A 23,116-nucleotide genomic window follows, 5' to 3' on the forward strand; every position below is an offset into this window, starting at 1 on the left:
CTGAGCAAACAAAATACAAATGTATGTGTACCCAGCTCATACAAATCATCTATTTACAACCACTTCTGCCACAGTTATGAACACAGAGGTAACTCTGTCTCAAAATTTATAGGTTCTCAAATTGAAGAATACATTAGAAATTATAAAGAATTTACATATGAAATAGCTAAAAATGTGGCCATTCTCTCACAGATTTTCACCTGTGAATTCAAACCAAGTGAGGAGACCTCAGGAAAATCAGAGGACCAAAAAAATAACGGGAGAGGTGAATACAAGGAGAAAGAAAAAGAAAAAAGAAAAAAAAAAAGAAAAAAAAAAAGTCTCTTACTGAATGCTCACCACGTGCCAGATGCAGAGCCAGAGCCAGAGCCAGGCACTTTTTAAAATGTTATCTTTACAGCAATGCTAGGAGAGAGGTATTCTATCCCCATTTTGGCAAATGAAGACATGAAGCTTAAATGACTTGCTCCATTTATAATTTAAAAAACAAACCTAGAATCAGCCTGAGTGCTGCTGACTACAGACAATGCACTCCGGAGATCTAACGGGTGAAGATGAAGCATCTCTTGAGGGTTTTTTGAACGGGCCCAGGCAAGACCTTTGCGATATGACAAACCTAGGAAGTAAATAGCATGCATTTAAGTAAAGGAACTCAGAAGAGAATGACTGTGCTATGCCCCACCCCATCCCACTGCCACTGTGACTCTAAAAATAAAGTCCTTGGAATAGCACCACCCAGGAGCTTGTTAGAACTCAGGCTGACAGGCCCTGCCCTGCCCCTACTACAACAGAACCCCTGCATTTAACAAAATTCCCTGAGTCATTGGAACATACATTAAAGTTTGAGAATTTGCTCTCTAAGCTACATTGGAAGGGTGGGTGCCATACAACATATGGTGATGAAAACAAAGCATGGTTTCTGAGAACCTTCGTTACAAAACTGTGAAAATATTTGGGACTCACAAATGGTTGGTTCATCACATGGATTTCATATGTGTGACTGAACTCTCAGAATGGCATTTCAAAACCTTGCCTACTGCCTCCTGCTTTCCACCACCCCAATCGTCTCTAGAAAATCCCCCCACATCACCCGCGTTGTTTTCCTCCCTAAGAGCTGGTGATCATTCTTCATCAGGTTTCCAATGAGAACCATACCAGTTTTGGCAAGGTGTTGAAAGAGGTCTGCTAAAGCTCGCTGCTTCTGCAGGAGAATATGCTTGGCTTCTGACCGCTGCTTCTCCTTCTCTGCAGAGGGCTCCACCTTCAAGCTCTGCAGCTCACTCACAGAGGAAATCACTTCACCTAAGGAAATAACAAGGAGGAAATACCGAAATCCCACAGTCTAATTAACATGTTAAACTACTCAGACCCAGGACATCGTGGGACACGAGAACCAGGTGACACTCATCTTTACAGCTCTGATAACTAGCACAGTCCTTAGCATTTGGTAAATTCTAAATTAAAGGTGCACGGAAATAGAAAATACTCATGGAATTCATCCCTCTTGACAACAAACAAACCAAATAAAAGTAGTTTTTCTTTTTTTAATTTATGGGGTTTAAAAATAGGCAAAAAAAGCACTTGTTGAACACTATGTGTAGCAATTTATAGTAAGAATTTAAATCATGTATTTCCCATAAATAGGATACATCCTGAGGTCCTATCCTGTACCTGGTTCGTGGTTGATGTTCCCTTACTCTGTACAACTCCAGGAGCACTGATTTACAGCTGTTTGGAGAGGCTCAGAAAGGTCTAGTCACTTACTAAAGTTCATTCAGCTAAAGAGTGACTAGAAGACAGGACACAAACCCTGGCCAAACTGACTCTGAAACCCAAATTCTTTCTCCAGCAGCACACTGCCTTGCTGAATACCCATGGGTGGCTGTAACATGAGGCTGCTGTCTGCCTGCCACAGGGAGTGTTATGGACTGTGTCCCCCAAAATTCATGTTAGAGTCCTAACCCCCAGTGCCTCAGATTATGAGTGTATTTGGAGATAAGACCTTTAAAGAGGTAATTAAGGTAAGGTGAGGCAATATGGGTGGGCCCTAATCCAACCTGACTGATGTTCTTAACAGAAGAGTAGGACATGGGAGAACATGTGAAAACACAGAGGGGAAACAGAGCAGCCAAGGGGACAGACCTCAGAAGAAACCAAACCTGCAAATACTTTGATTTCATATGTTTAACTTCCAGAACTGTTTAGAAAACTAACTTTTCTTGTTTAAGCCACCCTATATGTGATACTTTAAGGTAGCTCTAACAAACTAACACGGACATTCTAGCCTTCCAGAAGAAAGCAAGTGTAGTGGACACCATTATACGGACATTGTAGGAAAGTCAGAGAATTCTTTGCATCACAGAGTGGGTACCCTTTCCAGAAGATGCACATGGGACCTGTATCCCATTCATTTCGATCATCAGGATCAGGTAGGCAGATCATCTTTAGCAACAGATATATATAATAGGCTATTGTTCTAACAAGTTTTTTTTTTTAATGTTTATTTTTTTGAGACAGAGAGGGAGAGAGAGAAAGAGATATGGAGTGCACACATGCATATGTGCACAAGCAGGGGAGGGGCAAAAAGAGGGGGTGAGAGAGAATCCCAAGCAGGCTCCACACTGTCAGCTCAGAGCCTAGCTTGGGGCTCGATCCCACACACTGTGAAATCATAACCTGAGCTGAAATCAAGAGTCAGATGCTTAACCAACTGAACCACCCAGGTACCCCCTAACAAGTTTTAAAAATAAAGAGCTCCCTGAGATCACATTGTAGCCTCATTGAAGAAGGACCAGTTTCACTCTGACACCATACTCATGGGGGGTGATTAGGGGTGCAGACAGTGCTGGAGGATGACAAGACCTCAATCTATTAAGTTCTGGAATCCCTTCCCCAGCCACGGCTGTTATACTACAGAGCAAATCTCGGCTCTCAACTTCCCTGTGCAAGGACGACCAGCAGATGAAACTGCTACATCTCTCCACAGTGAAGAAAGCAAGAAAAGGACAGTGAGTGAATCTTCCTTCTCCTTTAACTCAAGGGAGACAATATTTGGAGAGGTAGGAACAGCTTACAGACTCTGAGAAACTTGTCTCTGTACCTCTCTATTCATGCCCCCAACCAAAGAGAGCTGATATAGACAAGGCTACTGCAGAAAATGGCATAACATAGCATTAGCTATGGATAAGATGGACAAGGTGAAAATTATAACAGCTTGTGTGGTCTCTGCTGGTTTCTGCGACTGGGCTCTGTTTTTTAGCCCACTTGTTTATTCAATTAACCGCTCAACACTACTGATGAGGTCAAAAAAAGGACATAGGTAGCAAATTCCCACGCTCTTGGGGGCACTAGAGAAAACAGAGCAAACCCCACCCTTTGCCCCTGGCTGCTGGCACTCACCAGTGAAGTGATCAAGGCCCTCCACTAGGTAAGGCAGACGGCTTTCCTTCATGAGCGTCAGGCACACCTTCCTCATTCGTTTCATGAGCTTTGGCAAGCGACACAGCAGCTCTCCCTCCAAGGGGAAAGAAGCACCCTGACACTGTTCTGGAATCACAGCCTGTGAGACAGAGCACAGGTTAGTCTCACTGCCAAGAACAGTAACAGCAGTCACCTGCACTGGTGCTAAATTTAAATGCCATACCCCTCTACACACACTCAGCTAAGTATTAAATCCTCTCCTCCCCAACTCTGAGGTCTCACAAGAACAAAAGCAGCATCACCAAAATTAAGATGTGTCCTGGATATTTAGAGAACCCTACTGCTGCTCCACGTGAGATCACTTAGAAGCACCCCGTCCCACCTGCGGCAATACTACCTGTGCGAGCGACCATTCTAGACTTTGGAATGTACTAGAACTGGTGCCTTTATGGTGCTGTGCTGCACTGCCTGTCTTGGACACACAAGTCGTACTTCTACCACCACCTCTTCCACCCTCCACTTTCTTCAATTCGATTAGGAGGAACCCAGATACTGGATAATGGGAAAAACTTTCGTCCACCGGGGCATATTTTCATCCCCCTCCCCCGCCGAAGAATCTCTGAAATTCCTATGCTGTCATCAACAGCAAATCAGAAATGTTGGTCAGCATGACAGAAATCAGTGAGCTGATGAATATAATCAAAAGAAAATGAACTTGGAGCCCACACCATATTTGTAGAACCACAGCATGGCTATATGCTCAATTTCTATTACACTTTCTGTACTTGGGAAATACTAAAAATAGCTTGAGGACTTCCACTGCTTACTCTATGGACCCACGACGGTAAGTACAGTAGGAAGGCAAAGGCTATTACTGTCCTGAGGTGTGCTCTCTGATCCCAAAGCTCTTTACATCTAAGGATATAATGCGGGACCACCCATTCTGTAACAGACCTGCTCACCCAAAGTCTCCATAACTGTTACATTTTCTGGAATTTTGCAAGCCAGCTCTTAACTGTTGGTGCTTGAAGTTGGTCATGATGAGAGAATTTATACCATGGTCATCAGCAACCACTAAAATCAACCTATCATTGCAAACATTCACCTATACAGCCGCTTCATCATGTGGTAACCCAAAGGCAGCTTCAGTGGCATATTCCTCAACTGATGCTTTCAGTCTTCCATTACAGGAAGATGAAATCTTCACAGGTAAGCACAGAAAGTGCGTATTTCCCATAGACGAACATTAAACTTTCAGCACTAGGACTGATGCCTTTTGCCTTATTAGGTAGCAGTGTCAGACATACAGACAAGTGTTATATTTGTCCAAAGAGCAAGATTTCAAAGGAATTGCCTTGCCCAGTTCTAGGGACATTCTTCCACATAAGGCACAGACCTCACTAGACTGGCCCAAGAATAAGCAAACACCATCTCATAAGGTATACCTGTGCAGCTACTGGCCGGGCCAACAGGGTCTCCCTCAGTGCCATGTTCAGACTCTGAATGGGGGATGCCTCGCTGGTGGCTGCTGGCTGTGACAAAAAGTCAGGCTGTTCCTCCTTGTCACTCTCCACCAAGGATGACCGACAGGGTTCACTCAGGACGGCTTCAAATTTCTTCATGAATTTAAAGAGGGTCCTGGCCCCATGTAATGACAGATGAAGAGGAAAAGATGGATGGAAAGTGAGGAAATGTAAAATGGCATAATGCACACACATATAACTTAATAACCTTATCGTCTGTACGCATGAACCCCTTAGATACTCATAATCATCCTGTTTATTTTTTAAGGAAAAGTAAGGCAGGTATTGTCATCTCCTTTTTCTAGAAGTAAAAACTGAAGCCAGGAATGGGGGCATCACTTCACTCAAGGGAAGACAGCTAGTATGTAGCAGAAGTGCTTAGGCTGCTTTGTCTCGAGGCACACCAATTCTTTTTGTAGGCAGACTTTGCTTCAGGTGGTAGGGGGTGCTGTCGAAAAGCCACACCCAAACAATCTAGTGCTTCATAATGAGTTCAAAGCAGCACTAAGACCATTTGAACAATTTAATTTAGTCTTGCTACCTAGCATACAAAAATTCTCACCTTTAGTCACTCTGAATTTTTAAAAGATAAATTACCTGTGTGTCTTTTCCACAGATTGTTTAATGGACCAGAAGCTGACATCATTCCACTTGGATATCTTTACAAATTCCTGTAAGATAAATGAAGAACGAGGAATGGTAGCATTTTGTTTCTTTCTAAATCACCTGTTTACCGAAGACCAGAGCCCACTCCATCCCACATACAGGACTGTATACCAGTGAACAAGTAAAACAAGTCTAAAATGGAAACCCAGGTGTTTGTCACAAAGCAATGAAAAGAGAGTGCTCCTATGATCAACATGTCACCTGATATGTGTTCAGCTTGTACCAGGGCTGCCTCCACAACCACTGAATTATCAAAAGATAGGACCCTCCTTTCCCCCAGGGCACCTTGATGACACACAACACTAGATGGCGTTCCTCTGAGGTGGAAAATCAGCCAGGGCAAGAGCGGGGGAGTGAACACTAACAGACGTTTGTGGCAATCTTCTTGAGAAGCCTTTGACGGGCCACTCCACTAACCCGTCACACACTTGGGACAGGTCAGCAATGGAGCCAATGCCACAGAATAAATCTTGCCATTCTATTGGCAGGTGCAATTCTCTCCTCCATTCCCCAGAGCCCCCTGCTTCATAGTTAAATGGACAAAAGAACTAAACAAAGAATTTGCTGATTTTGTTCTCCCAAGAGTAATCATTACAAAGCTGTTCATCTTACTTTAAGTTCTTTTTCTAGGGGGGAACGAAGTTCCACAATTTTGGCTTGGACCCGGTCAAAGAATTGCTTGTAATAATGGTACAAATTCCACAGAACACTGCAAAGTGAATCTGGAAGAAATGAAAAGGAAACAAAAACACCACACTTGCTGCATGTGCTACTGGCTCCACCTGTGGGCTTCACATTTTAGTGACGCTCCTTCCTCTTTACTCTTCAGGCCATGAGATGACAGCACAACATTTCACAGGCATGTTATTTAACAGCTTACCAGGGAGTCTGAGTCTAGCAATTCCCTGAGATGCAGGCAGCCTGTCGCCTCTACCCCATTTTTTCATTACAGCTTATACTGAATTTTGTTGCTCTTAAAGGTGATGTACTCAGATGTTCCACTAAACACAATTTCAAACCCTTTCTTAGAATCTTATTGTAAAGTCAGCAGAAACTAAACCTGTTTTAAAAGCTGGCCTATTAAGAGGTTCACCCTGACTGCTCATTCACATACAATCTATAGTCCTAGTTACATTTTCATCCAAATAGCTGTGGTCAGGGACAGTAATTGACAGTGTTTCCTATGCAGTTACTTGATATGTAGTAGAGCACTTGCTAGATCAAAGAATCTAATTATGGCCTGGATCAAGCAGAAGCTTAGCAGGACACCTACACTGTCAATACAGAAAGATGTGCAGCCTCTACATGCCAGTTCCCAAGATCTGCATTTGGCAATTTACCTCTGGCAGAGTTCATTAGTTTGGGCTTCATTTATAACCAGTTTGTACTTTAATGTTGTTCTCTGTATCTAATGTGAATCACTTCAAAGTAAGAGATGACTGAAAGCGTCACATTTAAAACCTGGTATGCAATAAGATGCCTATCTTGTGAAGAATTCAAAGCCTAACCCATTTAAACAGTACAGTGTAAGAGTAAAGAAAAACACACACACACACACCCCTCCTTACCCTTTCCTTCAACTTGAGGCATCAACAAGACATGACAATGGAAAACCAGTAACATCTGAAGCCGTACGTGGAATTCTCCCAGTGAGGATCCCTCTATAAATGCTTGTAATGTGCTGACCAGCAACATCAGGGTCATCTGCTTATCATCTTTAAAGATTCAAAGAAGAAAACATATGCACCTGCAACCATCACTTCATATTTGTAACATGCATGCAATCTACTATGGGACACACTGGGGCACGGCAGGAAAAGAGAGACCATAATTAAAGTGAAACTCTGAAGCATAGGTAAATTCCCAGCTGATATAAAAACAGCTCACTTGGGGTATGTGTTAAACGCACTCAAAACAGATTATGAAACTGAATTATAAGGTGCTTGTTTTAAGTAGGAAATGAAACACTTTTAACTCAAGCAGGTCAACTAGTACCCAAGAAAAAACATCTTCATTTTTGCCTGTCTCTTGGATATAGAGCATAAAGAAACCTTATGACCAGCTCTCTAGACTCTGAACAAATCACGTAAACCTCTCAGAAACACCATGAAGTCCAATGATGCATCCCATGTAAAAGGAGTGGTGCGAGGAGACAAGGGAACAGGTAAATCCCACATCTGCAGCACTCTACAATTAGCCTGCAACTTCTAAATATGCAGGGAATTTATGGACAGTTGTTACCTTCCTGCTCCTCTGTTTGTTCCTGCATGTGCTTCTCAAGCATCTGGTAGATGGAGAACCAGTGCTTGGTGGATTTCTCAGTATGGCGCTTCATGGTATTATCCAAACTCATAGACCAGCAGCTGAAACATGAGAGAAGCAGCCAAGCAGGCATTTAAGGAAACCCATTTGAAAGATCTGAAACCATAGAAGCAAAAGCTAAACATTCGCTATTCTCTCCTTCCAAGTGGAGATGGAGAAGCTACCTAGTTTGTCGCCTCAGGAATGTATGCCATTGTCTCTACTGAGGTTATTTTATTTTTTTAATGTTTATTTTTGAGAGAGAGAGAGACAGAGAGCGAGAGGGGGAGACAGAGACAGAATCTAAAGCAGGCTCCAGGATATGAGCTGTCAGCACAGAGCCTGATGTGGGGCTCAAACCCACGAGCTGTGAGATCATGACCTGAGCTGAGGTTGGACACTTAACTGACTGAGCCACCCAGGTGTCCCTCTACTGAGGTCATTTTAAATGCCGTATTTGTTTTTTAAGTAGGCTCCATGCCCAATGTGGGGCTTGAACTCACGGCCCTGAGATCAGAGTCAGATGCTCTACTGACTGGGCCAGCCAGGCACCCCTAATGCCCTGCTGTTTAACTCTGTGATTACTAACTGAAAAGTACATTCTCTATCTTACTACAGAAACCCTGCAGAAGCAAACTATCAAAAGATGAATGTCCCTACAGCACAAGTTCAGGAGGGGAAGGGAAGTGACAGATTATCACTTACTTCAGTTCCAGTTTACGCCAACGAATGATCATCTGACTGACTAAATCGAGATGTTTCCGCAGAGACAGAGCTCGACTTGCATTCTCCTCCCAATCCTAAAAAACAAAGATAAAATTTACTGCTGGGCTCTTAAATAACTCTTGTGCTGATTTATCAATAGCAATGAGTGTACATCCAGTGCATCTAGCTTCAAGTTGTTTCTAGTCACCTGATAATATCAAGCAGAGCTGAGTTTAGAGGCAGGCAAAAAGTAAAGGATTTGGGAACCTGAGTGTGAATGCCTATTGCTAGACACATGACCCCCTCCAAAGTGCAGAGCCCTAACGTGATCGTCAGGGAAGCACCAGATAGTTCAGAGGCTGTGAAAGGACTGAGGGGATGGGACATGCAGGCACGTAGCTGGTCTGGAGGCCCACCTGGGAGCCCTGGAAGAGGGAGACTGCAGTACCAGTGGATGCTGCGTCCTACCCTTGAAAACAGGGGACACAGGCCCCTCACGTGCCCCATAAGATAATGGCTTCACCTGTAATGATCTGACCCCATGTCAGAAAAACAAAGAGGCTTATTCTTCTCCAACCCAAACTATAACTTTCTGTCCCTCTGGCAATAATGTTGCCCCAAGATCATTTTTTTCAATTGATTACAAACTAAAATGAGGAAGAGAGAGAGAGAATTATCTTACCTGTGCCTTTGCTAGAAGGATCTCTAAGCCATTCAGCAACTTTGAGATAGGACTGGAAAGTGGGAAACTACGAATTCTGTCTATTACAACCAGCAGCTGCAGGAAAGAAAAAGAAAACGAAGAAAAGATGTAGGCATCTCTGTGGGAATACACTCACTCAAAGTCACAGGCCACTGAAAAGAGGCCTGATGAAAGTTTTATGCAAAGTCTCTACTTCACAAGCCCCTGTGAAAGCCACAGAGGCTTTCTAGGGCTGTGGATCAAAGATAAACACTTTATCTGCTGCATTACTCTGGAAAGAAGATGGACTTTGATATGATACTCTTTTTTTTTTTCTTTTTTTAAAGTTTATTTACTTATTTTTTTAGTAATCTCTACAGCCAATGTGGGGCTTGAACTCATGACCCTGAAATCAAGAGTCACATTGTCTTTCAACTGAGCCAGCCAGATGCCCCCAAAATAATAACTCTTAACCACTCTCCGCTGTTAAGAGTTACTAAAAAACTGGTTGAAGACCACAGAGTGAGGTCTGCGTTAAAACTGCCAATCTTGAAAAAGCCAGGCCTTTGCTAATGTGCGTATGTGTCTGAATAAAGAGGGCAATAATACAGCAGCATTTTAACATCTCGACAGCAAACTCTGACCAACAAGTAAAATTAGCAGAATCCCAAACATCATTTATGTAACAGCAGTACAAACTGGTATGTCCATCCTAAAGTGAGTAGTGTCTCACTCAAGTGGGATTCTGTAAACCTTTGTTTATATACTGAAATGTGCACATGACTGCCCTGGGAGATGGCAGAGACCACACCCTCAGTGTTCCCTCCTCACAGGCTGCCCTACCTGCTCAAGGGCTGGGTGTTCCGGCCAATCCTGCAGCAGCTGACTGACAGCCTCTGAGAAACCCTGAAGCACAGGTTGACAATGCCTTGCTTCTGGGACATTGGGGTGCTGGTAGAAGTCATAGGGCCCATCAGGCTTCACTATCAGATCTGAGGCTGCCTCACCAAAGAGAGTGTTATGGGAGAGGGTACAGGCCAAAAGTTGGCTGCCCAGGAGTTGGTCATTCAGTTCAGCTCCTGTGAAGTTAACATGAGTACAGTCAGTGCACTTAGTAGGTTGAGCCATCAGGTTACAAAGATGTCAAACACATGCTCAGAAACAATAACTACTAGAACTAATGAAGCAGATTACGTCACAGTGCCAATCATGCCCAAAGCAACATAGGCCTAGAGGAGCAGGACCCTAGTATCATAGTAGTATCACCAAAATCTGCCAAGTTTCTCAGACATACAGAGGAACTCAGACATTGCCTGGTTGTTAAAAGAGTACAGAGTCTGGTTTGATGGATTCAAATTCCTGGCTTTTATAGCTGTCTTGGTAGACAGAAATGAAAATTAAAGCTTCCTGCTTAATATCAAGGAGTGACTAATGAAGTCATACAGGAAACTGAACCAAACAATATTCTGTAAGCTTAATTTCTGAGTTCCCAGGTTTCTCCCAATAATAAATGATGGGAAAACCACTAAAGCTATTACAGGCAAATTAGAACTAATACTGAGGAACAAAACTATTTAAGTCCATATCCTTGTTTTTTAAATCCCTTCCTCCCAAAGTATTCAAATGATAAAAATCCCTTACTGCAGAATTTTAAATCAAGTTTTTTGAAGTAGCTGGAGTCTCTTAAGCTAAGGAAACTCCCTCGATAAGGAATTTAGCAAAAAAATAGGGAGGTGATGACTTTAATTGTTCCCTAAGTAGTAATTAAATTTATTTGTCCTCATTTCCCAAGAGTATAACAAAAATAAATTGTCATACCCATCAGAGGGTAGAACTGTGTCACAAGAGATGCCCCAGTTTGATAGCAGGATAGAAACAGGCCAAGGTAATGCTTTGTCTCATGTGGTGGCAAAGTCTGTTGGTACCAGAGGGACCGAGCAAAGTTGAGGCACAGCTGCTGATGAATGAGCATCACAGCCTGCATTGAGCTCTGGGAGAGGAGGCCAGGATCTGAAGCTGCTCCCTCTTCTTGCCCATCTGAAGTTCCCTTCTTCTCTTCCAGTGTTGATTCTACCAAAATATCTGCAAAATCCTGCCAATAACATTAGAGCAATTGAACTTCTAAAAATCAGAATCCAGTTCTACTCAAAAAGGAAGGAGGAAAGATGTTGTGTGAACACTCAAGAAAATGAAGTAGTGACTTACATATAGATATAGTAAAAAGACTGATTATAAAACCAAAGGTAACACAGGTGGCATCAAGGGAATTCATTCCCAAACAAACCCTGTTACCACCACCGACCTTTTCATGCAGTGGGAACTGCTTTCTGAACTCCCGCTCTTCCACCTCCTCCTCGCTCAGGGCAGTCCTGGAGCTCCTGCTCCTGTATCTGTACAAGCTGTTTTCCTGCTCAGCCTTCTCTTGGGCTATGCGTTCCTGTTCATCCCACTCATTGATAATTTCCTGAAAAGTAACAATATTAGAAAGTAATTTATTTGCTTTTGCTGAAGTACTTAAACAAAGCAAGACTTGCTATCTGTTGTTGGTTTGTTTTGTTTTGTTTTGTTTGAGACAGGGGTGGGGGGTGAGGGGGTGAGGAGAGGGTGTAAAGGGAGAGTATCCCAAGCAGGCTCCACACTCAGCTTGGAGCCTGATGCATGACTCTGGGATCATGACCTGAGCTGAAATCAAGAGTCAGACACTCAACCCACTGAGCCACGCAGATGTCCCAAGATTGGCTATCTTTCAATTTCTCATGAAAATAAAAGTACTATGGTTCAAAAAGAAGTAAATGCCCACATCCAAGAAACTACATTTTAGGTATAGAGAGCAAATGAACTTTGTTTTCAAACTGTGTATCTGCAGCAACCCATTTTCCAAAGCACCCCCTTACTGTAGTGCTACAATTTCACAGGTGTAAAAACTTGCTACAGTACAGCTAATGCCATTGGAAGTTCCTGTCAGGAGCTAGTAGTGTTTTGTACTAAGGACAGGCTCTGCATAGACAATGTGGGGGTTGTAATTCAGACTATACTTGGCTAACAACTCAAGCAGCTGGCCCAAGGGTTTGGGAAAGGGAAACCTGGGCTGGGGGCAGGGTGGTTGAGGGGAACCATCAGGAAAACTGGGCTATGCCTTATCAGACACTTCTTAAATTCCCTAGTACCTCTAAGATTTTAGATCCTTAAGTTGGCAAAAACTGTAAGTTAAAGAAACCGTGCAGTATTGATGAGAACTGAGGAAATGAGCACCCATCAATCAGGAAGATAATTTGTGTTAAAAACCTAAGCAATTCTGCTTTCCAGAATTTGTACCCAAAGACCTAGGTATAAGACTATTTGTGGTAATGCTGGTGTTTTCCAAGACAATAAAAAGACTACATACAAAACAAATGTTCAATGATAAGAAATTATTTAAGTATCTTCGAGCGTATCCATACAATAGAAAACTGGGCAGCCATTCAACATGATGCAGCTGAAGAATAGCATAATTATGGAAGAAAATAATCACTAAATGCTGTTAGGTTTTTTAAAGCCAAGTATAAAACAGAATGAACTTTAGTAGTGGTTTACAGAACTCTAGTGATTTAAGGACCAGTCTCAGAGACCAGGGAGGGAACAGAATTGTTCTCAACTAAAGCAGCTCTTTTATCTACTACATATTGGGAAACTATTCTAAGATTTTTATTTTTGAAAGAGTTCTACTGCTAAAGGGGCACCCGGGTGGCATTCAACTTTTGATTTTGGCTCAGGTCATGATCTCATGGTTCATGAGATCAAGCCCCAAGATGGGCTCTGCACTGACAGCATGGAGCCTGCTTGGGATTCTCTCTCTCCCTTTTTCTCTGCTCCCCCCTGCTGCCCCTCCCCCCACAGACCCCACTCACACACAAACAAACACATACTCTCTCTCTCTCAAAATAAACTTAAAAAAAAAAACAAGCCTAGAATGGGATGCACCAATGTTAACAGTTTATACAGCTTTAAATGGTAAAATTTACTGGGTTTTGTTTATATTTATTCTTTTAATTGTATAAGTTAAAAACAAATTGCTTTCGTTGGGGAAAAAAAGTTATTTTCTTAATAAAGGTTGATACTATTACATGGCAAAACTCACCATAAATAAAATCAAAAGACACAAAATAGGAGAAAATATTTCCAGTGTGTATCACAGATAAAGAGCTAATATCACTAATTTTTTCTAATTAAAAATGTCTTAAAAATTGAGGGACAAATACCCCCAAAACTAACAGCTGAATAGGAGAAAGAAAGGAACAGACACCAGATCCCACTGCCCAACCACATGGTCTCTATCTACACAGGGTACTGCCAGTGTCCTCCAGCTCCCTTTAGGAGAAGGTCAGTGCTGCCCCCCTAGAAATAGGCTTACCTGGCACACATGTCTGAAGAGCTGCAGGGCCCTCTGGTCCAGCTCTCCCTTGCACAGCACATGGGAACGCAGGTAAAGGAGGGCATTCATCAGCAGCTGCTCTCGGGTAGGACAAGGTCTCTGGCCCTTGCCTTCCAGCTCCTTTCCTCCTGAGCGCTTGAGGATCAACTTCCCAAGGCCTCGAAGAACCTCCTCTGACTTCACTGAGCATAAGGCGTCTGCATGAGCATAGTAAGTGGGGAAGGTGGGGCCCACCGATGGAAAAGCCAACAGGGATGTGGCCAGGGCACCCAGCCTGTCTGCACAGACCACACTGCCATGGAATGAAGCGTAGACCTCAGATGCCACCAGCCTCATGCCATGCTGCAATTGCAAGATGGATGCCTGCAGTGGGGCCACAGAATCTGGATAGAGGGCATACTCCTCGGCCAACCGCTTCCTGAACTGGTGGTGTGACTGCTGCCAGGAAGCCTCCTCCTTCAGAAGGTTTTGGGCCACCTGGGCAGACCGAGGCCCATCCATGTGGAGAGCCTGCAGGAGCCGTGTGAGCAGATCCTGAACAGCAGGGGCCTTGGCAATGCTGGTGACATAGTGGTGGATTTCCTGCACCAATGACTCATAGGCAGGCACCTGGGGTCTGAAGGCCTGCTTCTTGGACAGGCTGCAGATTAAGTTCTCCAGATGATCTATTCTTTGGCGCAGTAATCTAAAGGCAAATTATCACAATATGCAAATTCTGTCAGAGACTCAGCCCTTAGCTAGGAAAACAGAATGAAGACATATCAGCTTTTAAGGAATAACATGAAGAAAATACTGGCAATTATAATGTAAATGGAGAATATAGAAAAAGCATTTATCACATGCCACACGTGGTGTTACTACTCACTGAAGTAGTTGTATTACCCTACTCTTACAGACCTCTTAGGCTTTTTTTTTTTTAACATTTATTTATTTTCAAGAGATACAGAGAGACAGAGTGTGAGTGGGGGAGGGACAGAGAGAGAGGGAGATACAGAATCCAAAGCAGGCTTCAGGCTCTGAGCTGTCAGCACAGAGCCCAACGTGGGGCTTGAACCCACCAACAGTGAGATCATGACCTGAGCTGAAGTAAGATGCTTAACTGACTGAGCTATTCAGGCACCCCAGACCTCTTAGGCTTAAAGACATTAAGTGATCTCTTCAAAGTCTAAAGCCAAAGGACAGGGACAGGACTGGAGCTCAGACCTACTACATTATACAATATTTACTAAGACAACAAATGCACTCAGTGCACATTATCACATGTAACTTCTGTCATGTTGAGAATAAATTCTGGTTTCAACCCTCCTGGCCTCATGAGAATCTGCCCTTCCTTTCAGAGTATTAACTTTTCCTGACAGTAACAATGGCTTTAGCATCTCATCGCCAATGTAGTTCAGAGATCTGTATCATCACCTCAAACACTGCAATTACACTGTGAAGGTCAACCTCAAAAAAAAAAAAATTTTTTTTTTTAAGAGTCAATAAACCATCAACACAATAACTCTGCTGTTACCTGATGTGAGGATGACAGTAACTGAGAATGACTTCATCTTCCAGGTCTCTTCCAGTGTGTAGCTGGGATGAGAGGTTTCGGGTCTTCCACTCACACTGCAGCTGGTGTAACTAATAGAAAGGGAAGAAGCTGGTCTGCTGTGCTCAGCTGTGCCCACATCCAAGAGGACAATGCCCTGGGGAAGGGTAGAGCAACTGGATAGAAGGAACCTGGGCCCCTGAATAATCCAAGAGCAAGGGATTCTGTTCCATTAACCTGGACCACTTCATCTCAGAGCTGTTAGGTGAAGGAAACTATCTTGTTTATACCACTGAATTTATGAGACTCTGCTCTTACAGTTTTACCAACTCATATACTACTTCCATATTTTGAAGAAGAAAAATCTTATCACTATCTTTATGTATTCAGTTCCTGAATTTGCTTACAAGTTCAAATATCAAGGGATACCACATAATCTAAATCTACTTGATCCCTGAACTTTAGATAAGGAACACCAAAACTTCAAAACCTGAGGAATACTATACCACATCTAAAGAAATTATCCAAGTCCAAATATTCAAAACTTAGTTCAGGTAGAGGGAGTCTGGACAGGAGTGATACATCAGAGGCTTAGGAAGGGCCCCTCCAAGTGCCTAAGCTTACTTAGAGGAATTCTCAAAGAGGAAAATGTAGTCTTTAGAACACACTCCCGGGAAGTCATAGGGCAGCTTATGCAAAATCACCCCGTTGATGTTCTGAGCATCCAAAAGGGAATAAAAGGAGTAATATACTAAGCAAGTCCACCCAGTCAGGGATGGAGCCCATGCTCCAAACTCTCATCCCTCCATACCTCTTCCTTAGCGTACTTGAGCTTGTATTCCCTCTTCACTGCGGGGTCAAAGCGTGCCTGCGGAAGCCATGTCTGAATCTGGAGCAAGCCAAGGCTCACCCACAGGCTCCCACGCCGTGCTGCCTCGGGCAGGTCCCGCTTACCATCCCCTTCCCCAAACAAGTGGCGCAGGGAGGTAAGCAAGAGGCATAGCAGCTCTTTGGGCAGGGCCTCCTGCCCGGCCATGTCCCCAAGAGTCTGGCCCACATGCTGGAAGGTCTGCTTGTCCCCGAGCAGCAGCTGCTCACAGTTTTGCATGTATTCCTGCCGCCGGGATTCAGGGAGCAGCTCTGCCAAACCCGCCAAGTGCCGGCACAGCACAAGCCTCTGGAGCTGGGAATCCGTGTATCTGTAGGAACAAGGAGGCACTTAAGGGCTTGCATTACATCAAACGACATTCCTTTCTCACACTATCATTCTTTTAGAAAACGACACAGCAGACTGCACTGCCAATACTTAGAGGTGAATTTCTCTTCTCAAGTAATCTTATATGCTTTTCTAAGTACCACTCTCTTGATCACAAGAAGATTAAAAGTGACAGAGGCACTGCCCAGCTTATGATAGCCTGTAATGGGCTAAAAATCTGCTGATCCAGCCAAAAAATACACTTGCTTTCACCCACCAAAACTAGCCACTACAGATGAAGTTCAGACTGAGGTTCTCTCTACACACTCTATAGAAAAGATGGAGCTTTATAGTCTACCTGAACTCTGCGACTGAAGGCACAGCCATGTTGGTCCAAAGCACCAAGCTGATATCCCGGAGCTGCTGGGCTCTCTCAAACCACTCTCCCAGGGTGACATGTGAGGAGGACAGGATGGGGAGGCCGCTCACATCCCAGGGACTTGCTCTGCAGCTGCTGGTCAATACTTCAAAGCAGCACTTGGAGAAGATGGCTCTACTGAGACTGCCAGGGCCCTGATGGATGGAGAGGAGTCATGTATCTTTTAGAAGATAAGTAAATGGATTTCAACAAGCAGCACTGAGCACTTCCAAGAGAAGAAAGAGAGTAAGAAAAGGAGGTTCAGGTTGCTAGGACCAGGTAAGCCTCAAACAAAGGATAGAATGGGGTCAGGTGTTAGTAGGCTTTAAAGAAACATAGACTCCATTCTCAAGGAATAAGGAACAATGGGTGCTTTAGTAATGCAAGAAAATCTTTCCAACCTGGGCATGAGGAAGACCATTTTTACAACAGAGCTACAGGCATACTGCAGGGAGACTTGGAGGCAAGGAAAAGAGTTAGAAGACAACTGCAAGAGCCAGGGACAAAGTTTGTCAAACCTGTGCTCCTTGGACTATTTACCTGGGACATTGTAATTGCTGTCCACAGCAAAAGATAAGGTGGTTAAACACAGAAAATGGGAAACACTGTATACTCTGCAACCCTTGAGAATCCATAAGATATATCACTAAAGGCTGTGAGAAATGTTTTACAATAAAGAAATCAATTTTGAGGGGCGCCTGGCTGGGCTAAGTTGGAAGAGCATGCGACTCTTAATCTCAGGGTCATGAGTTCGAGCTCCATGTCAGGCATAGAGATTACTAAAAATAATAATATTTTTTTAAAAATCAATTTTGACAGAGCAAGGGAATAGAAGAGTCTGAAACAAATCCATGAACATCTATAGGAATAAAGTATGATAAAGGTGGCATTTCAAATGAGAGTGGAAAGGATGAATTAGTCAAACGTGGTATTATGCTGCTTTTGGAAATGCTATTTGTATAGAATAAAAAACAATTGTATACCTATCTCACAAAACAAGATATCCAGATGTAACTGAGGACTTAAATATAAAACAAATACACAAGAAAATAATGGGAAAATGGTTTTTAATTCTAGGGATAATGAAGACTTTTTTTTTTTAAAGCATGACATCAAAGCCAGAAAAAAGAAAGGGACTACAATATTTGAAGAGAAAACATTATAAAACTTGAGAGACAAGAGAACACTAGAAATATATTTCCAACCTTATGGTAGATAAAGGTTTAATATACATACCATGTAAAAAGATCTTCAATAAGAAAATGGCGATAAACTCAATTTTTTTTGACAAAGTAAGTAATAAACATGACTGAAAACTTCAGAGAAGAAAATATACACGTGTAAAGATGTCTGATCTCAAAAATAATCACAGGAGTACAAATCCAAATGATAATTTTTAAGTTGAATAATTGGTAATAATTAAAAATGTTGCTAACACCTAGTGTGCCAAAGATATAAGAAACAGGTTCTTGTAAACATACGAATAAGTAAAACTGTGCTCTAGTCCTAAGTTCTCCTGTGGTCATCCAGAACTTCATGACCTCCCTCTTTATGAGCTCCTAGCATGTTTAAAAAAGTAAAAAACACACCCTAATGTTTATGGCAGCACTATCAACAATAGCCAAATGTTGGAAAGAGCCCAAATGTCCACCGACTGATGAATGGATAAAGGATGTGGGGGGTGTGGGTGTGTGTGTGTGTACACCTACATACACATACCCATGCACACAATGGAATATTACTCGGCCATAAAAAAGAATGAAATCTTGCCATTTGCAATGACATTGATGGAGCCAGACAATATTATGCGAAGCGAAACAAGTCAGAGAGAGACAAATACCATATGATTTCACTCATACGTGAAATTCAAGGAACAAAACAAATGAACATGGATGGGGTGTGTATGAAAAAGAGAGTTAAACCAAGAAACAGATTCTAGAGAACAAACTGAAGGTTGCTGGAAGGGTTAGGGGGGTGGGGAGAAGGGGGGCATTTTCTGTGAGGAACACTGGGTGCGATATGCAAGTGATGAATCACTAAATTCGACACCTGAAACTAATATAATATTACACTGAATGTTAACTAACTGGAATCCAAATAAAAACCAGGAAAGAAAAAAAAAAAAAAGTAAAAACAAAAACCACCTGCCCAGACATCCTCAGAATAGCCATGAATCTCTTTAACTATGCAGACATTCTAACCAATGATTAAATTCCAGTTCTTGTAACATATCCACAGAAATACTAGGAGAAAGAGACAAAGATTTATGCAAGAGTAGTTGATGCAGTTATGCTTGTTATAGGAAGGAGGAAATAAAGGCAAGAAACCTCAACATTTATGAATAAGCAAATGATCAAATAAATTCCAGCAACTAGAACAATGGAATACCTTAAAAAGAATAAGCTGGAATGACATGTTTCCATGACATATTATGTGAACAGAGAAAGTGATCTTATTTTTGTTTATGTATACATTTAATGCAAAATACATGTAAACAAGAAGCAAAGAGGAGTTATTTCTGCAGAATTCTGATATATATACAGAGAGAGAGAGAAAGAGAGGGAGAGGGTGAGGGAGGGAGAAGAGGGAGACAGAGAAAGTGAGAGCACACATGAGCGCTGACCCTTGAACAACGCAGGGGTTAGGGGTACTAACCCCCTCCCATACAATAAAAAATCCATGTATTTAACAGTTAACTCCCCCAAACTTAACCATGTACATTACAGTAGAACAAGACACCACAGGTCTTCTCATCCTCACCCAAAGTTAGCAAAGCTGGATCCTAGAGTGACGTTCACTACTTGCTTCTCTACCCAAGAGTGCAGAATCTCCTTCCAAGTACAGTCCAGAGAAAGGCAAAGAACCACAGACAGCACCCACCCTGCTGTCCCCTCTGCCACCAAGAATCCTGCCTAGTACTTATCCTGCCCTGATGTTTTCCTGAATTCCTTATCCCAGGAGGGAGGCAGGTTCTCATTCTGTGGTCCTGGGCCAACTCTGGCCAGTGACTGGCCCTACCAACCCCCACCCACCTCTGCCCTGCCTGGCTCCTTCACACCTCTCTCAGTTCAATACCATAGGTAGTGGGATAAGGAGTGCCAGAATCAGGTGGTAGCCCTGTTGTTACAGCCTTCCTGCATCCTTCCTCCATCTTCCTTTTGCATCTAGTCATTTGGCAACTTCTACCTTACTTTTCAGTCACAATATAAAATACGTATTTATCGGAAAAAAGTCCACGTGTAAGTAATCCCATGCAGTTCAAACCTGGTGTTAAGGGTCAACTGCATATATACATACGTATACACACATACATACACATTTCTATACTGTTAAAATATTTTGTAACTAGGAAAAATGGTATTTTAATTAGAGAAGAAAATGAAGACCTTTTAAAGGAAACTTTTTTTTAACTTTAATTCATAATTTCCCAAATGATTTAAGACAGAATCTTTCTTTTGAAGGTATACTTCTTAACTTCCTGCAGAAAACAAAATATTGCCATCACTTATTTAGTCACTGCTCTGTTGCTAGATCAAGAAATTTTTTCCACTATCAAATATTTTTATGACTTTATGCCAACAAACCTTCAATGTGGAGTCCAAAAGGGACTTGGGCATCTCCCTCTGCTGTACACCAGGCAGAGGGCTCCACATTAGCCAGTACTCTGGATTTGTAGTAACAGTACTGCTCCAGAAAGACATAAATGTGGAATTAAATAAGTCAGACCACAAGGAAATAATTTCTTCAGTAGACACCTAGAGATAAATAAATAAGAGCACATTTGAGAAAAATCCATAAATCAAGTTATGAGGTCTCTCTTTTAGAAGACTTATCTAAAATTAACATGGGTTTAAAGATATTAATTCTAATGTTGCTGATTTTCTGCCACCCGGTCATCTTGGTTAAGTCATTTATCCTGTTTATAATTTTATAAAACGGAGATCTGCCTTTAGAAGGTAAATGAGAAAATACAAGTGAATCAAACAATTATAATGTACCAGCAAAACAGATAAATAAATAAAACATCATTAGAATATTAAGTAATGAACGGCACTTGGGTGGCTCAGTCGGTTGAGCGTCTGACTCTTGACTTCGGCTCAGGTAATGATCTCACAGTTCGTGGGTTCAAGCTTTCAATGAACCCACCTCAAGCACTGACAATGCGAAGCCTGCTTGGGATTCTCTACCTCCCTCTCTGCCCCTATCCTGCTCTTTCTGTCTCTCTCTCAAAATAAACATTAAGTAATGAAGTTGACTATAGTTTGCCACCATTCATATTCAATAGCTATTCTTGGAGGAGAGAGTAAAACACTCTCATGATATATTTTTACATAAACAATAAAAAATAAATATTTTAGCCTCATTTAATGGAAACCAAATAGAATGATTCTGTGATAAGAGGTGAGAAATACCCAGGTAATTACTGCAAATGACATTCAAAATTTTCCCTTTTGAAAGTTAATTCAGATAAGACTAGAGTTTACAACATGGGATTGCAAAATTTTTATTTTATTTTATTTATTTTTAAACTTTTTTTTAAAAAACCTTTACTTATTTTTGAGAGAGAGAGAGAGACACAGTGTGAGCAGGGGAGGAACAGAGAGAGGAGACACAGAATCCAAAGCAGCCTCCAGGCTCCAAGCTGTCAGCACAGAGCCCGACGCAGGGCTTGAACCCACAAACTGCGAGATCATCACCTGACCTGAGCCGAAGTCAGACACTTAGCCACTCAGGCACCCCGGGATTGCAAAATTAAATAAATAAACCATTCTGCAACCAGTCTGCCACAGAAAGTCTAATTGGCTTATAGTATAAAGAAGGCTTATTTCCCTTTTTGGTTTTGGTTTTTACCTTCTGATGGTGCAGTAAGTACCAAAAGGCTTGAAGCTCTTGTGGAGCAATTGGTGTGTGCTTAAGACAAAACAGGATGTAAGGACTTCTCTCCTTATCTGTCTGGGGTTGCTGATTTTTGCTGGACCTGTTCCAAAAATAAAGAGAAAGAGAGGATGGACTATAGGCTATCAATAAACTGCTAAAAATCTGTTATGTATGGGAAGATGGAACACACAAAACTTACAGTGCATTTACTGAAACACAAAGAAGCAATTCTGCTGGAAAAATACCTAGTAACTTATAGAGGTGGAGTCAAAACAGGCAAAGAATCTTCAAGAAGTTACAGCCTTCCAAAGTGGCAACTGACTTCCCTCTGTTTCAGTAAGACTATTCCCCTTTAAGACAAGTCTATGCTTTGTTTCACACGTAGCATACGTAGAATAACCTAACAACAACAAAAAAATCTCCCCTGAGGAAAATGGCTTACCTTCTTAGGCAAGCTTGTGTCATAAAATCAGCTGTCACTTTGTACTGCCAAAGCAGAGCCAGGTACTCCATTGCAGGCCACAACTGAACACTCCTGGTGAGTTGGATTAAGGAGGTAAAGTCTGGTTGGAACAGGGAGGAAGCTTCATTGTGCTTTTTCTCCAGAAAACCAAGTGAAATTCCTTTGGCTTTTAGTTCTAAATAGTGAGCATTCACAAGATCCTTCAGCTCATCTGGACAAAAAGACACAAGTGATATTACAGAATAATGGTCAGTAGTATAGGCTCAGATTCCCAACAACTAGTTATGTAACTGTGAGCTTAGCCTGAGCTTGAGTTTTATACCTGTGAAATGATATTATTATTACCTGCACAATTCTAATGACAGAATTAAACAGTATATGTAAAGTTCAGTTCTATGCCTGACGCTTATTTAACGACGGTTATAGTATACAAAAAAAAAAAAAAAAAAGGAAAAGAAAAAAGAAACAGAAAAAAAGAAAATCTATGTGAAAAACTTAAAATTTATTGGCTGCAGAGCAGCAGATACTTTTAGAGCAACTGTTAGCAGGATAACTCTAAAGCAGATTACCTGGGTTGACATCTTCCAGAATATTAGCTCTGAGGACCAGCCCCCACGCCTGCAAGAGACTTTTCTTTAAAGTCCATTTAGAAGCAACCACTTGGAGATGATTAACATCTTCCCACCATCCGCTTTCCCCAAGGGCAGGCATCCACTCCCTGATGGCAAGTGCTTTGTTAAGTACTTTCAATTGAGAAAAACACTCTACCACCAGCTTGTTCTGAAACAACAAAACCCAGCAGAATCTATTACAGAGGAGAAATGCAGATTTTAGCAGCCTATTCATGTCTCAAAAAATTTTAAATATTTCCACAATTCTTCTAGAAAACATAAGGTTTGTCTATTGTTGCTCTCAGGAAATTT

The 23,116-nt window shown here is 42.0% G+C and overlaps 1 protein-coding gene across 1 annotated transcript in view; it reads right to left on the bottom strand.

Annotated features, from left to right (window-relative positions):
• Positions 1-23,116, bottom strand: part of MDN1 (midasin AAA ATPase 1) — a 173,047-nt gene that overhangs the window by 33,942 nt on the left and 115,989 nt on the right. Inside the window, exons 56-76 of the mRNA XM_047857750.1 lie at positions 22,763-22,973; positions 22,173-22,404; positions 21,704-21,830; positions 20,437-20,607; positions 16,793-17,007; positions 16,051-16,438; positions 15,222-15,331; positions 13,688-14,393; positions 11,600-11,761; positions 11,116-11,389; positions 10,141-10,376; positions 9,298-9,393; positions 8,616-8,710; positions 7,851-7,972; positions 7,178-7,324; positions 6,222-6,331; positions 5,541-5,614; positions 4,866-5,058; positions 3,400-3,559; positions 1,156-1,302; positions 493-616 (exon numbers count right to left, since the gene is read on the bottom strand). Of these exons, the coding sequence (XP_047713706.1) occupies positions 493-616; positions 1,156-1,302; positions 3,400-3,559; positions 4,866-5,058; positions 5,541-5,614; positions 6,222-6,331; positions 7,178-7,324; positions 7,851-7,972; positions 8,616-8,710; positions 9,298-9,393; positions 10,141-10,376; positions 11,116-11,389; positions 11,600-11,761; positions 13,688-14,393; positions 15,222-15,331; positions 16,051-16,438; positions 16,793-17,007; positions 20,437-20,607; positions 21,704-21,830; positions 22,173-22,404; positions 22,763-22,973 (4,100 nt within the window). The remainder of the gene's footprint in view (positions 1-492; positions 617-1,155; positions 1,303-3,399; positions 3,560-4,865; positions 5,059-5,540; positions 5,615-6,221; positions 6,332-7,177; positions 7,325-7,850; positions 7,973-8,615; positions 8,711-9,297; positions 9,394-10,140; positions 10,377-11,115; positions 11,390-11,599; positions 11,762-13,687; positions 14,394-15,221; positions 15,332-16,050; positions 16,439-16,792; positions 17,008-20,436; positions 20,608-21,703; positions 21,831-22,172; positions 22,405-22,762; positions 22,974-23,116) is intronic.

Source organism: Prionailurus viverrinus, chromosome B2 (genome assembly GCF_022837055.1).
Source record: "Prionailurus viverrinus isolate Anna chromosome B2, UM_Priviv_1.0, whole genome shotgun sequence".
Classification (NCBI taxonomy): domain Eukaryota; kingdom Metazoa; phylum Chordata; class Mammalia; order Carnivora; family Felidae; genus Prionailurus; species Prionailurus viverrinus.